This window comes from Festucalex cinctus, chromosome 17 (genome assembly GCF_051991245.1).
Source record: "Festucalex cinctus isolate MCC-2025b chromosome 17, RoL_Fcin_1.0, whole genome shotgun sequence".
Taxonomy (NCBI): domain Eukaryota; kingdom Metazoa; phylum Chordata; class Actinopteri; order Syngnathiformes; family Syngnathidae; genus Festucalex; species Festucalex cinctus.
In genome coordinates, this window is record NC_135427.1 from 16,978,542 (window position 1) to 16,994,058 (window position 15,517).

Sequence of the window (15,517 nt, forward strand, 5' to 3'; positions counted from 1 at the left end):
TTGTTGTTGTTGTTGTTTTTTTAAATATATGTTTGTGTAAGTGCCGTTGTTGGTAAATGTACCTTTTAAATATTGAATGTAGCACTGAACCAAGGTTATTTGAGTTAACTAAAACGAATGGAAAAAAAAAAAAACTAAAATTCAAAAAACAATTTCATTTACGAAATAAAATAAAAACAAAAATGCATTTTAAAAAATGAAAAACAGCAAAAAACATCCTTCGTTTTCTTGTCTTTGGTAATTTAATGCATGAGCCTTTGGAGATGATTTTAAATGTGATTTTAAGTAATATTAACCGGAATAAGGACGTTTGAAACTGTGTCACACAGAAATGATGTCATCTCACAACAGCCAATAGAAAATCACCTTCAGATGATGTCGCTCCCATGCTGTTTTTTGAATATTATGCACAAGTACCGTATTTTCTGCATTATAAGGCGCACCTAAGAGCCTTCAATTTTTTCAAAAGCTGACCATGCGCCTTATAATCCGGTGCGCCTTATATATATATATATATATATATATATATATATATATATATATATATATATATATATATATATATATATATATATATATATATATATGTATATATATATATATATATATATGAATCAATACTGAGCCGCAACATGTCTCGCTGACGCTATTGGCGACCCTGCACGATCGGTGACGCGCATGCGCAGAAGATCCCACCATCTTGGATCGCTAGCTAATACTAATACTTTACCTCAGAGAAAATAATAAAACAGCTGTTTATTCATTTTGGGAGTGAATGGAGTTGTCAAAAAGTTGGCTTGTAATCTATTAATAAAGTTTGACTGACCTGTTTTGTTGACATTCCCTTTAGCGCTGCACCATCTAATGGATGCATAACGTAACCCCAGCCTCTACTGTAGCGACTTATATATGGAAAAAGTTTTAAAATATGTCATTCATTCAAGGTGCGCCTTATAATGCGGTGCGCCTTATATATGTACAATGTTTTAAAGTATGTAATCCATTGAAGGTGCGCCTTATAGTGCGGAAAATACGGTAATACACAAAAAAACAAAAACAGAAAAACTAAGAATTTATTAAATAACTAAAACTAAAAAACTAACAAAACCACCCTGAAAACTAATTAAAACTAACTCAATTTAAAAAATAAAACTCAAAACGAAATAAAAAATAACTAAAATGAAAAAATCCAAAACTATAATATCCCTGCACTGTACACATTCCAAAATACATGACAAAAAAAAAATCCTAAATCCTAAACCTTCTAAAGAATTCCTTTTGTGATTTGGGGAAATACTGACCTGGATAGCAGCGAGTCGCGCCTGGCGGGCTTTTTCTTCGCGAATCAGCTTCCTGTCGTCTCGACGGCTCTCCAGGTGACCGTCGGCCTCCGCTCGCTCCTGCCACTCCTGCGACCGCAGCAACTTTTGAGCAACTTCTCTCCACACCAGTCATATCCAGCCGAGTTCATTCTTTGCAGACCTTTCGTTTGCTGTCCAGCATGCGTCGCAGTGCCTCCCGGTTGGCGCAGCGCCACCTGGCGTGGCGTCTGTACCAACGCTGGATGGTGACGGCCGCCTGGTTGACCTGCTGGATAAACCTGCTAGGGCATTTGCACATTTAGGGTTTGCCATATGTAAATTCAACTTGCCACTGATTTCTCCCTTTTTGGGAGGCGGAGCTTATTTTGAGAGCTCTTTTCATAAAAAAAAAATGTTGCATTAATTAAATATGTGTTAATTGTTTCAGAGATTTACACTTAACAGTTGTCCCTCAACATAACTTAGAAAAAATATATTTTTAATAACTAATTTTACTTTTCCTTCCTCCTTATAATGACTAGGGATGCAAAGATATCCAAATACCCTAACCTGATACGTTAATTATCACAATATATTTTTATATTTTTCATTGCTGCATTGTACAATTTTTTTTTTTTTTTTTTTTACAATATTGTGACTTTTCTTGTATCGCCAACCTCCCCATCTCCTTCATATCGTATTGTGATGTTTGGATATCGTTACATCCCTAATAATAACTGATTAAAATAAAAAAATATATGTATAATTTCTTGGGAGCAAACAGGAGCTTGTTATTTGAAGGCCGCATGGCGATACCTTTCCGCCTCCTCCTCGGAGACTTGGTTGCGTCGCTGCGGTGGCGGGCTGCCTCGCCCGGCCCGCGGACTTTTGTTGTTGGACGCCGCGGACGAGAAGTTCTTCTGTGACTTGGTGAGGGAGCCGCTTTCCTGAGGGATGTCGTCGTTGGCCGTGGCCTTCAGGAGGTTGCTGAAACAAAAGAGCGGCAGGAGTCCCGAGAGACCATCGCAAGGGGCCAACTGACATTTTGGACGTACTTGAAGGGCGGCCTCTGGTTGGAGCTTTTGGGTGTCAGCGGCTTCTCGCCGTGGTTGTTGTGCAAAATGGTGGTGACGGCGTTCCCCACGGCGCCCTTGTTGCTCCTGACCGAGAAAAAGAAGTTTGGGACAGCGTTGCCATCAAAGTTCAAATTTGACCTGAATGTACACAGGCCTGGTAAAACTTTTGACAAAAAAAAATAAATAAAAAATGTTCATTTTTTTGCACCATCCATAAAAATTGTTTCTTTTGTTGTAAGAATACATTATTGCAAAAATAAGACTTATTCACAATGTTTTTTTAAATAGTATTGTTTAAAAAAAATAGTGTCAGCCATGATTACCGTAATTATTTTGTAAACTAAAATTGTCTTTTTTTTTTTTTTTTTTTTTTTCTTTTTGTTAAAGTCCTCCCGGAATAAACCAGATTTTTTTTTCCATAAAAGTGATTGGATTGTAACTTCTTTACCCATTACAATAAAAATTTAAGATTTATTTTCCATGAAAATAGATTTTGTAACAATAACTGACAGCAAAAAAGATTTGTAAAAAAAAGTGAAATTAAAATAATTTAAAAACAGATTTTTTGTGACTATAAATATTTTATATATAAGAAAATATTTTTTCATAAAAATATTTCAGTCTTTAAATTATTATTATTATTATTATTTTAGCATGTTTTCAATCTTTGTTTTGTCACGCATCAAAAATTATAATTTGACAAAATTTTATTTAAATTCTTTCCATAAAAATAGATTTCTTCAAAGAAGCAGAATGTATATAGAAACCAATCTGTCTTTCACTTGTGTTTGATAACATTTAAAGACTTTCGAAAGTGTCGCCTTCCTTGAAAGTGTCGTTTGATGCAAAAACAAAAGAAAAGTACTGAAGTGAAATCAACCTGTTGTTGGCAGTGAATGATGCGGCGGGGTCTCGTCTCTTCATGCCAGTGGGCGGGTCTGCGCTGGTGCTGCTGCTGCGGGCGCCGGGAAGCGGCACAGGCGTCCGGGGCTGCTCGTCCTGACGTCAAGGCAAGGACACGTGTGAAAAGTAAACGATTGGAGTACAAGGATTTTGTGTGTGCGTGTCGGTACCAAGATGTTCCAGGTGGTTCCGTCAGGTTTCTTTCGGCCATCGGCGCCGCTGTCCAACACGGTCAGGTAGTCGCCGCTCTGGTGGTCTGGACTGGGAGGTGTGCAAGTCACACATGCACAACCATGAGTGTACTTTTTCATGTATTTGAATGGCTTGGTGGCATTCGGTTGTGTCTCACTCGCTTTTTTTTTTTTTTGGCGTGTGAATAATAATAATAATAATAATAATAATAATGTCTTTTCTGAAGAGAATGTTCATGCGTGTAGCAGCCAGAAGGGTAGTTGGACACTTGAATAATGTGTGTCAACCACGGTTATTTTAGTTAACTAAAATTAACAAAAAAAACTAAAACTAAAATTCAAAAAACAATTTCATTAACGAAATAAAATAAAAATGAAAATGCTTTTAAAAAAACAAAAACTAACTGAAACTACATTTTATGTTTACAAAACTAACCATAGCAAAAATGTCCTTTGTTTTAGTCTTTGGTAATTAATTTCATGCGTGATCCTTTTTGTTATGATTTTAAATGTGAATTTAAGTAGATTTATTTTGATATGAACAGGGAAAAAGGACATTTGAAAGTGTGTCACACAGAAGTGACGTCATCTCGCAGTAGCCAATAGAAAAGCACCAAAACATGACATCGCTCCCATGCTGTTTTTTTTTTAAATATTGGGCACAAGTGATACACATTTTTAAAAAAAATGAATAAATACATAAAAATAATAGTGAAACTAATTCAAACTAAACTTTTATTTTTAACTACAACAAAGTATTTATTAAATAACTAAAACTAATAAAAAACTAACAGAACCACCCAGAAAACTAATTAAAACTAACTAAATTTTATTCCAGTGAGAGCTGAAGGCCCCGGCTTGATGAAGTCAACAGCACCACATCATCTGCAAAGAGCAGAGATGCAATGCTGAGGCCACCAAACCGGAACCCCTCCACGCCTCGGCTGCGCCTAGAAATTCTGTCCATAAAAGTTATGAACAGAATCGGTGACAAAGGGCAACCTTGGCGGAGTCCAACCCTCACCGGAAACGAATCCGACTTACTGCCGGCAATACGGACCAAACTCTGGCAACGGTCGTACAGGGACCGAACAGCCCGTATCAAGGGGCCCGGCACCCCGTACTCCCGAAGCACCCCCCACAGAACTCCCCGAGGGACACGGTCGAACGCCTTCTCCAAATCCACAAAACACATGTGGACTGGTTGAGCGAACTCCCACGCACCCTCGAGGATCCTGCGGAGGGTGTAGAGCTGGTCCACTGTTCCACGGCCAGGACGAAAACCACACTGCTCCCTTGAATAGACCTTACCAGGGAGGCTGAGGAGTGTGATCCCTCTGTAGTTGGAACACACCCTCCGGTCCCCCTTCTTAAAAAGGGGGACCACCACCCCGGTCTGCCAATCCAGAGGCACTGTCCCCGATGTCCACGCGATGTTGTAGAGGCGTGTCAACCACGACAGCCCCACAACATCCAGAGTCTTTAGGAACTCCGGGCGGATCTCATCCACCCCCGGGGCCCTGCCACCGAGGAGCTTTCCAACCACCTCAGTGACTTCGACCCCAGAGTCCCCAGACTCTGCTTCCTCAAAAGGAGACGTGTTGGTGGAATTGAGGAGGTCTTCGAAGTATTCCTCCCACCGCTTCACGACGTCCCGAGTCGAGGTCAGCAGCACCCCATCGCCACTATACACAGTGTTAATGGTGCACTGCTTTCCTCTCCTGAGACGCCGGATGGTGGACCAGAATTTCCTCGAAGCCGTCCGGAAGTCGTTTTCCATGGCCTCACCGAACTCCTCCCATGTCCGAGTTTTTGCCTCAGCAACCGCCGAAGCCGCGTTCCGCTTGGCCATCCGGTACCTGTCAGCTGCCTCCGGAGTCCGACAGGCCAAAAAGGCCCGATAGGACTCCTTCTTCAGCTTGACGGCATCCCTTACCGCTGGTGTCCACCAGCGGGTTCGAAGATTGCCGCCGCGACAGGCACCGACCACCTTACGGCCACAGCTCCGATCGGCCGCCTCAACAATGGAGGCGCGGAACATGGCCCATTCGGACTCAATGTCCCCCTCCTCCCCCGAGACAAGGGAGAAGCTCTGCCGGAGGTGGGCATTGAAACTCTTTCTGACAGGGGATTCCGCCAGACGTTCCCAGCAAACCCTCACAATACGTTTGGGTCTGCCAGGTCGGACCGGCATCTTCCCCCACCATCGGAGCCAACACACCACCAGGTGGTGATCAGTTGACAGCTCCGCCCCTCTCTTCACCCGAGTGTCCAAAACATGCGGCCGCAAATCCGATGACACGACTACAAAGTCGATCATCGAACTGCGGCCTAGGGTGTCCTGGTGCCAAGTGCACATATGGACACCCTTATGCTTGAACATGGTGTTCGTTATGGACAAACCGTGACGAGCACAGAAGTCCAATAACAGAACACCGCTCGGGTTCCGATCAGGGGGGCCGTTCCTCCCAATCACGCCCCTCCAGGTCTCACTGTCATTCCCCACGTGAGCGTTGAAGTCCCCCAGCAGGACGAGGGAGTCCCCAGAGGGAGCGCTCTCCAGCACACCCTCCAAGGACTCCAAAAAGGGTGGGTACTCTGAGCTGCTGTTTGGTGCATATGCACAAACAACAGTCAGGACCTGTCCCCCCACCCGAAGGCGGAGGGAGGCTACCCTCTCGTCCACCGGGGTAAACCCCAACGTACAGGCGCCGAGCCGGGGGGCAATAAGTATGCCCACACCTGCTCTGCGCCTCACACCGTGGGCAACTCCAGTGAGGAAGAGAGTCCAACCCCTCTCAAGAGGACTGGTACCAGAGCCCAAGCTGTGTGTGGAGGCGAGTCAGACTATGTCTAGTCGGAACTTCTCGGCCTCGCACACCAGCTCGGGCTCCTTCCCTGCCAGAGAGGTGACATTCCATGTCCCAAGAGCCAGCTTCTGTAGCCGGGGGTCGGTCCGCCAAGGTCTCCTCCCTTGGCTGCCACCCAGCCTACACTGCACCCGACCCCTTTGGCCCCTCCCACCGGTGGTGAGCCCGTGGGAAGGGGGACCCACGTTGCCTCTTCGGGCTGTGCCCGGCCGGGCCCCATGGGTGCAGGCCCGGCCACCAGGCGCTCGCCAGCGAGCCCCGCCTCCAGGCCTGGCTCCAGAGGGGGGCGCGTCCGGGCGAGGGAAACGCGTCTCCAAAGTTCGTTTTCGTCATAAGGGTCTTCTGAGCCATTCTTAGTCTGGCCCCTCACCTAGGACCTGTTTGCCATGGGTGACCCTGCCAGGGGCATAAATCCCCAGACAACATAGCTCCTAGGATCATTGGGACATGCAAACCCCTCCACCACGTTAAGGTGCCGGCTCACGGAGGGGTTTTGGAGCGGTTCGCAGCCGAGTGTGAAGCGGCTGGGATGAGGATCAGCACCTCCAAATCCGAGACCATGGTCCTCAGTCGGAAAAGGGTGGAGTGTCGTCTTCAGGTCGGGGATGAGATCCTGCCCCAAGTGGAGGAGTTCAAGTATCTTGGGGTCTTGTTCACGAGTGAGGGTAGGATGGAGCGGGAGATCGACAGGCGGATAGGTGCAGCGTCTGCAGTGATGCAGACTCTGTATCGGTCCGTCGTGGTGAAGAAAGAGCTGAGCCAAAAGGCAAAGCTCTCGATTTACCGGTCGATCTACGTTCCAACCCTCACCTATGGTCACGAGCTGTGGGTCGTGACCGAAAGAACGAGATCCCGGATACAAGCGGCCGAAATGAGTTTCCTCCGCAGGGTGTCCGGGCTCTCCCTTAGAGATAGGGTGAGAAGCTCGGTCATCCGGGAGGGACTCAGAGTCGAGCCGCTGCTCCTCCGCGTTGAGAGGAGCCAGCTGAGGTGGCTCGGGCATCTGGTTCGGATGCCTCCTGGACGCCTCCCTGGGGAGGTGTTCCGGGCATGTCCCACTGGCGGGAGGCCCCGGGGACGACCCAGGACACGCTGGAGAGACTATGTCTCTCGGTTGGCCTGGGAACGCCTCGGGATCCCACCGGAGGAGCTGGTTGAAGTGGCTGGGGAGAGGGAAGTCTGGGTTTCCCTCCTGAAGCTGCTGCCCCCGCGACCCGACCCCGGATAAGCGGAAGAAGATGGATGGATGGATGGATAAATTTAAAAAACCTAAACTCAAAACGAAATCAAAACTAGCTAAAATGAAAAATTCCAAACTATAATAACCCTACGCTGTGCAGAAAAGGTTGACAAAAGTGGATGTTTGGAATTCATGGGACCTACAAGAACATGTAAACATAAGCCACACATTTCCCACCACTTATCTATATCATGTTAGTTTTTAACCCAAAGCTAACGGCTAGCAGCTCTGCACTGAGGACATTTCAGGGGAGGGGCTGAAAACGCGACTACACAAACGCAATTCGGGCCGCGCATTCCTCAACTTGAAGACTCACGCGTGGGGGCGGCACCCATGCTTCTGGTGTTAACAGATGCTGGACAATAGGTGCACCGAGCGCACACTTTTTGTCTTTCACTGGCTTCCCTGGGCGGAGGCGGGTGAGGGTAACTTGACCCCGAGGTCCCGACCCTCCCCTCGGAGCCCCATGGAAAAACAAGAGACCTCAGCGGCAATCTCACGATGCCGTTTTGACTCCATTGTTATGTTGGGGTTAGCTTATCATGTCACACCAACGTTGTTCACATGCCGAGGAGGCCTCACGCCTGCCAGCTGTTCGCACCCGCCAGGAACCACATGCAGGTATTTGAGCTCTTAGGATAATTTGGTTGTTTTTGTAAAAATCTTTTTTTTTTTTGTAAAATAAAAAATAAAAAAATAAAATAACATATATATATATATATATATATATATATATATATATATATATATATATATATATATATATATAACAAAAATGGAAATTTTCATACAAGAAAAAACAATATTTGCGTAAGACATCTAAAACACAGATTTAGAATTTTAAAAACTCAAAATAGTATGTTGGGTAGTTAAAGAAAAAAAAGAAGGAAAAAAAAAACACCACAAGTTTTAAGTAAACATATTTTTGCAAATATTACTCCCGTAATAATAGCTTTTTTTTTTCTTTTTTTTTTTTAAAGTATTTTATTTGTGATTTTTTTTTTTTAAGACTGCAATTTTTTTGTTAAAAAAAAAAAATAAATCATATACAATACTCAATTCAATTCATTTCATGCCTTAAAAAAAAAAAGAAGAAAAATGAAAAGGGACAGAAAGAAGCAAAACTTCTTATTTGCCCCTAATCAACAACAACAACAAAAAATAATCAACACAAAGTAAATGACAATAAATATTTGACTTTTTTTTTTTTTTGAAGGACTCGACAAGTACAAAGCGTGTTGATGTGAGCTGACTTTGGTACCTGAGCGCAAAGTGGGCCTGTTGGTTGACGTGTGTGGTGCTGTTGGAGCGACGCAGGTTCTTGACGGAGCGAGGGCTTCCAATGCCGTCTCCCTGCAAGGACAGAAACAACGTTTTCACCAGAACACGGGCACAAGTTTTCATTACCTGGCCATGGCAGCTCCTCACCAAAGTGTTGCGCTTCCCTCGGGTCTCGCACGGGGCCGACACGGACACCGAGCGGGCCAGAAACTTCCCGCCAGGCAAGACGCCGGCGCTGGGTCTCTTGGAGAATGCGAGCCGTGACCCGGACAAGCTGAGGTCCAGGGCATCCCCCGGTGGGATGGCTGAGATGGATGAGGGGCTTCGTGTGGCGTGCATCCTTCGCTTGTCACCTACGCACAATGACGACATTTGCATTTGTTGACAATAAAGCCACTCCCATTATCATGACGACCAACAACAAACGCGACCTTTGCTTTCTGCTCATTTTGGAGAAGATGTTAGTGTGCAATTCCACATAACCAGTTCAGTGGTGTCAAACGGTCATTTCCAGCTGGGCCAAAACAGGCAATAGGATTAGCATTTAGCTGGTGGTTTTGTTAGCCTTTAAGTTATAGCATTTGTACAACACATGTAGAAAGACCATATAACAATACTCACGCATATATTCTTTATCCTCTGTGAAGGTTCGCTGCAACTAACTTTAGCGCTGTCCTCACGATCAGCAAATACAGCCCCCAGGTGGGCAAGGAGCATTACAGATATAATGTGACAATGTGCCTCTTTTTTTTTTGGTTATATTTCAAAATAATTGTAACATTAAGTCGTGAAATATTGTGTTTTAATATTTTTTTGACAAATTAAGTACCCCCCACCCCCAACCCAAGTGCTTTGGGGTCACAATTTGGGGTGCATGTAGTAAATAATTAAAATAGGCATGTCAAAAACTCCTTTATGTGGGGGTCAACTATTCGCGATTCTTTTTTTCTTTTTTTTAAGCTATTGCTTTGGTTCTTGGTTGCTTATCGCGAGGAACGAGGCTTGAGAGTATTTCCAGAGCAGGTGGATGCCAAACTGCTTCAAATTATGGAAGCCGGCTACGACAACATTGCAAAGCAATCACAGTAAATTCAACGTGAAAGTGTAACGTAACGAAATGTAAAAGTAACGTGCTCATTAAAAAAAAAAATGAAGTCAGTAAGCCAACCTGTATGATGCTAAATGACAAAATGTTCCCAACAACGACGACGACGACCATTACACAGTGGCGTTAAATGGCGAAAATGAGATGATTTGACTTGTACATAAGCTTCTGGATGAACATTATTCATGTTTTGTGCTCCAAAACAGGTTAAAAAAATAAATAAAAATGCCAAAGAGCACAAGCTAACGTTCCGAACGCACAAGCTTCAAGCTAACGCTCACTTGCGTCCTCCACGCCGAAAAAAACGTCGACAGAACTTACCTCAGCGCGAGAACATCAGCATAACACTGAAATGAGAATTTAAATGTCCACTTTGAGTATTCAATCAACTCGCTCCGGCCGTCAAGTCAACTGGGACCAAATAAGAACGAAATCCAAACACTGAAAAGTCAACATCTTCTCTTCACCAAGACGCCCGTTAGGCCCGCCTCTTGCGCTAGCCTATTGGCTCGCGCTTGGCACTCTGTCTCCTGTTCTTGTTTCCGATTGGTTGATCTCAGTTGTACGCTACCGAGTAGCCGAGTAGGCGTGGAATACGAGTGAGCGTCGTTTGGTTGTCTCCATAGTTAACAGAGAGGAGGCGTGACGGCTCAGACAAACGTCGTCTCACGTCTCATACCAAAAACAGCAGAGAAGAAAAAAGAAAAAGAAAAAGGGGATTAATTATTGCTCAATTTTGTTTTCCCTTACCCATAATAAATAAGCAAATAAATAAATACATAAATATTTTTACAAAAATGTGCATGAATTAATGAAAACTGGCATGACATACATCAAGCTAACGTAGAAGTCAACAATTTGAACCAATGAATTCTAATAAATACAATTAAGATGAGAATTACCGTATTACTATTGTATTATTTTTAATCAACTATTCGACATACACGTTAGGGAAAACAAATTCTGCTCACCCGTGAAGCTACATAGACCATCTGTCCATTTTCAAAATGAAGCACAAAAGTTTGCCCAGGCCAGCTCAAGTGTGTGAGATTTTTTTTTAATGTTTGTTTTGGAATTGTTTTCACCATATTGTGTGTCAGGTGGTCATGATGATGAGGAGGAAAGTTTCATGGCAGCTGCCTGGCCACAAGTAAAGCAGGCAGATGGTGACCTTTGTGGGGGGTCATGCAAGTCAAAAGGCTTTTGGGGAGGGGGTCAGCACACTTTGACGAGCTCTAGGTGGAGAAAGAATGGATTCCTTTAGACTGGGAGCCACAACATAATTGACACGTTTTGACTTTTTTTTTTTGTCATTTGAAACACCATAACATGGCTGGCAAACTTTTGCGCCTAATGGACACAGTCCGACACACTCCACTTTTTTAAATAATGACAGATGGGCCATGAGGTAAAAACAAAATTGAAAGTGTGCATGAAAATGTATTTTAATAAAATCAGTGCTGCCTTGAGATACTCACTCTGTTTCCCCTTTCAAACAAACACCTGAACATTCTTTTTTTATTTTTTTCTATTTTTTTTGGTCACCAAATAAAACCAAAACAAGTCTGTATGTGGAAAAAAATAAAATAAAAAATAAAAAGTTACCACATTGACCATTCGTGTGCGCGTGTGTGTGCTTTTGTCTTTGCTCTATTGCGGGGCCCATACACGCCTGTTTGTCCAGGTTTTAACTACCTTTGTGGGGACCGACTTGAAATTGTGGGGACATTTTGGTGGTCCCCACAAGTTCAGACCTCTTTTTGAGGGTCAAGACTTGGTTTTAGAGTTTAGGTTAGAATTGGGTTATTTTTTAGGTCAGGGTAAGGAAATCATTTTTTATGGTTAGGCTTAGGGGAAATATTTTTTTAGCCCTACTTGGCACCTGCAAGTGCCTCCAACAATGAACAAATGCACCTGGCAAAGACACTAAAAATGTTTGAACACCTGACAACATGAAGAACTTTAATGTCTGCTTTGTTGCTTTGAAAACTCTCGGATGCCATTTCAGTAAATAAAAACACACCTTCCACTTGTCGCTGAACAAAAACTGCGAGACAGACGCAATCGGACAGCACCAGACTTTCAGGTACTTTCAAGTGCAAGTTCTACGCTTTTGGACCGGGACGTGTTTTCACAAGGACCATGGCTAGCAGACAGCAGACTGCGAGACTGAAGAGGATCCGGGTTCACGTGGACACTCAAGAAAGATCACTTTCATTCTCGGACGCGCTTACAAATGAAAAATTATACAAAAGGAAGAAGCATTCTGATTGGCCACTTTATGACAAAATGTATCCTTACTTTCATACATCGGATAAACGTCCTCTGAAAACAATAACGCGTCCACTTTCCATTATGACTCAGAGTCAATTATCATAACGTTGGACATATTTTTTGCTCCAAGAATTGTCTTACAGTAAGCAACACTTGAAATTAAAGTTGCAAGGGGTTAGGTTTAGAGAATAGGAAAGAAATGTGAAATTAAATGAAATATATTGTATGAGATTTTGTATGAGGTCTTGGGATGTTTATTTCCCATAAATGGACCTGTTAAGAAATGTAACAATTTTAAATTCATCACCGTTTAAGACTTTTGTGACAGAACGAGATTTTGTTGTACGCAATGTTCACCACAAGGGGGCACAAACTTTCCATCTAAAACTGTTGGACTTGTGCTGGCTTATGTGTTGTAGAATCACTGTAAATAAAGTGAAAGTTTGAACTACATTTGACAGTTGAAGTTTGTTCCGTGCTGATGACAAGCAGGCCTAACCTTGCTCTCGCAAGATGAATTCTTGTGGTATTTGTGAGTTTACAAACTCCGGAGAAGACATCTTGTACCGAGCCCGTTGATTTTCGCCGATCCGAAACACTGGTGGTTCGGACCAATCACAGAGCGACATTGTGTTTGGGGGCGGGATATGCAACTGTGACAAAATCAGGAAGCCAGCGCCGACGCACGGGCTAACAAACAAACCTAACATGGACGAATGGACGCTGCAATTAATTCTGTTTTTGCAGAATTACTCACTGTTTCCTTGTTGAAAGTTGAACAGCGAGAGGCGCATTTCTAGCTGCTAAGATGTTCGTGCTCCCTCACCCCCCCACAAGAACGAAGACGACATTTTCATCTGTGGTGGTGATTGGAAACAAACATTGGAAACAATGCTGCATTGTCCAATCAGCTCGATTTATTGTCCCCGCCTTTCCCGAACAAATTACTGTGCCATGATTTGAACCTATCCTGGCAAAGACACAAAAAACTAATACCTGAAAACCTGAAAAACTCGAATGTCTCGGCTGTTAGTGTTGCTTGACATTTTGAAAAACATCTTTCACTTTTCACTTAGCAAAAGTGGGAGGCAGATGCAACTGGACAGCAGCAGACAATACTTCAAATGAAAGTTAGACGCTTGTGGTGGACCGACACGTGTATTGACGAGGACCATGGCGAGCCCAGTTGAGGAGGAGCTCGAATGTCCCACCTGCTTAAAAGATCCGGTTGCGCTGCCGTGTGGTCACAAGGTCTGCCTTCCGTGCATGCAGCGGTGGCGGGACGAGGAAGGAGATCGCTCATCATGTCCGGTTTGCCAGAAACGGAGCCGATCCTTGGACCCGCCTATGAACTTTGCGCGGACGAATGTGTGCGAGGCCTTTCCGCAAACCTCCGTGGTTTCGGAGCGCCTCTGCAGTTTGCAGAAGGAGAAACTGAAACTCTTCTGCTTGGACCTCCAGGATCTCGTGTGCCGCATCTGCCGGGACGCCAAAATCCCAGATGGTGAAGTTGCACAACATACCAAAGACAAACTCCAGGAAGGCCTGCAGGATGCAAAGACAAAACTGGAAGACTGCAATGAGAATAAAGACAACTGCCAAGAACAGTTAGACCACATCGAGGTTCAGAGTGAGCAGATTGAAAGCAAGATGAAGGAATTGGAGGAGCTGCAGGCTGAGGAGGAGGACAGGTTGTCAGAAGAAGAGTTGGATGATGAAGGAGGAACTCGAGGCCCTCAATAGCGATATGGCCACTTTTCTCACACGTGATCAGATGAAATCTGATCCCTATTACCTTCTTGGACAACTTCCAGACCGCAATGGCCAGACTCCAACAGTTACCCGCTGGATGAAGCCAAGCACGTGGACGAGCTCAAGTTCTGCGTGTGGGAGCGAATGAAGGAGACGGTCTCCTACAAGTCCCGTCATTCTGGACCAAAACGTGGCTGATCCAGGACTGAGTTCATCTGAAGATCTGATCAGTATGATTAGTCAAGTTTGTTTTTTTTGTTTTTTTTAAGAGCTCAGAATTGTTCATTCGGTAGTCTTACCGATTCAACGTCTTATCATCATTGCCCTTTTTTTTTTTTTCTGTGTATGTGTGTGTGTGCGTGTGTGCGTGCGTGTACATGCGTTTGTGTGCGTGCGTTTGCATGCGTGCAAATATGTATAAATTTATACTAATTAATTCACCTAAAACCTTATAAAAATCCCATTACCCTTCACCTTAACCAGATACTTCAGAGTCTCGCCAGAGTCGTGAGGTTCAAATGGTCAGGAGACCAGAGAAAAGGTCAGAAAAAGAAAAAGAAAGATAAATCAAAGTGAAATCCAGCACCGACCAAACACTTCCTGCCTTCCCCATGGTTACAAAAACAAGGTCTTATGCCAACCCCAGAAGCCTCTAAATTCCAACAAATTAACGAGATCTCAATAGACCAGAGGAAAAACTAAAGAGAGGAAGGAGGGAAGGATAGATGAGGCAGAGTGAGATCCATAGAAACCAGTACATCCAGTCCATCAAGGTGAAATCCAGAACCAACCAAACACCTCCTGCGTGGTTACAAAACCAGAGTCTTATGCCAACCCCAGAAACCTCAAACTTCCAATAAATTGAGGAGATCTCAAGTGACCAGAGGAAAAACTAAAGAGAGGAAGGAGGGAAGGATAGATAAAGCAGAGTGAGATCCACAGACACCAGCACCCACTGATTCAACGAGCAGTGGGAGGGAGAGGCGAATTCTGTTTGAATTTCAGTAGATGCTGGTGTGATGGATCTGGCATGCATAAGGACCACCACCAAAGAAAGAAGCTGTCAACCGCCGCCCAGCAAAGCGAGCACCGCCCCCCCCCCCCCCCCCGGAATCCCCAGGCCGCGGCAGCACCAAGGCCACCCCCACGCCACCCGGGCGGATACCGGTCGGCGAGCCGACCCAGACGCCCGGAACACCCCCGCCCCAGCCCCGGCCCGCAGAACCCAAGGCCGCAGAACGAGGCCCGGCGGGCCCCCACAGGTCCCCAGCCCCCCCCCCCCCCCCCCCCCCCCCCCCGAGTAGGGGCACAAACTTTCCATTCAAAACTCAGTGAAAACAAAGGCAGATAATGTTTGAACTACATTTGAGAGTTGCAGTTTGTTCTGTGCTGATGACAAAAGGAAGAACCTTTTCGTATGGCCTTAACCCTGTGACCTTTAGGGAAAGGCATGCTAAAAACATGTTTTGTTTAAAAGGATACTTTACTTATTTAGCCATTTTTGGCAGTCAAACATGAATATTT

The 15,517-nt window shown here is 44.5% G+C and overlaps 2 protein-coding genes across 8 annotated transcripts in view; one reads left to right on the forward strand and one right to left on the reverse strand.

Moving 5' to 3' along the window:
- Window positions 1-14,541, reverse strand: part of cep131 (centrosomal protein 131) — a 32,348-nt gene extending 17,807 nt beyond the window's left edge. For 2 of the 7 annotated variants that reach the window (XM_077503420.1, XM_077503418.1), the window contains exons 1-9: window positions 10,289-14,539; window positions 9,010-9,215; window positions 8,843-8,934; window positions 3,451-3,541; window positions 3,258-3,376; window positions 2,357-2,461; window positions 2,118-2,288; window positions 1,483-1,603; window positions 1,302-1,409 (exon numbers count right to left, since the gene is read on the reverse strand). In XM_077503420.1, the coding sequence (XP_077359546.1) occupies window positions 1,302-1,409; window positions 1,483-1,603; window positions 2,118-2,288; window positions 2,357-2,461; window positions 3,258-3,376; window positions 3,451-3,541; window positions 8,843-8,934; window positions 9,010-9,201 (999 nt within the window). In that variant the 5' untranslated portion in view covers window positions 9,202-9,215; window positions 10,289-14,539. Of the gene's footprint in view, window positions 1-1,301; window positions 1,410-1,482; window positions 1,604-2,117; window positions 2,289-2,356; window positions 2,462-3,257; window positions 3,377-3,450; window positions 3,542-8,842; window positions 8,935-9,009; window positions 9,216-10,288 lie in introns of all 7 variants that reach the window. The other 5 variants (XM_077503424.1, XM_077503421.1, XM_077503419.1 and 2 more) reach the window with 4 other exon arrangements.
- LOC144005326 (E3 ubiquitin-protein ligase TRIM39-like) lies at window positions 13,315-14,524 on the forward strand. The gene has a single exon (XM_077503447.1). It carries the CDS (start codon window positions 13,415-13,417, stop codon window positions 13,982-13,984), a length of 570 nt encoding a protein of 189 aa, XP_077359573.1. The 5' UTR covers window positions 13,315-13,414; the 3' UTR covers window positions 13,985-14,524.
- Window positions 14,542-15,517: the final 976 nt, after the last annotated feature.

What these genes read in the sequence shown, in the direction of transcription:
- LOC144005326 (XM_077503447.1), top strand. Translation starts at nt 13,415, where the DNA reads ATGGCGAGCCCAGTTGAGGAGGAGCTCGAATGTCCCACCTGCTTAAAA.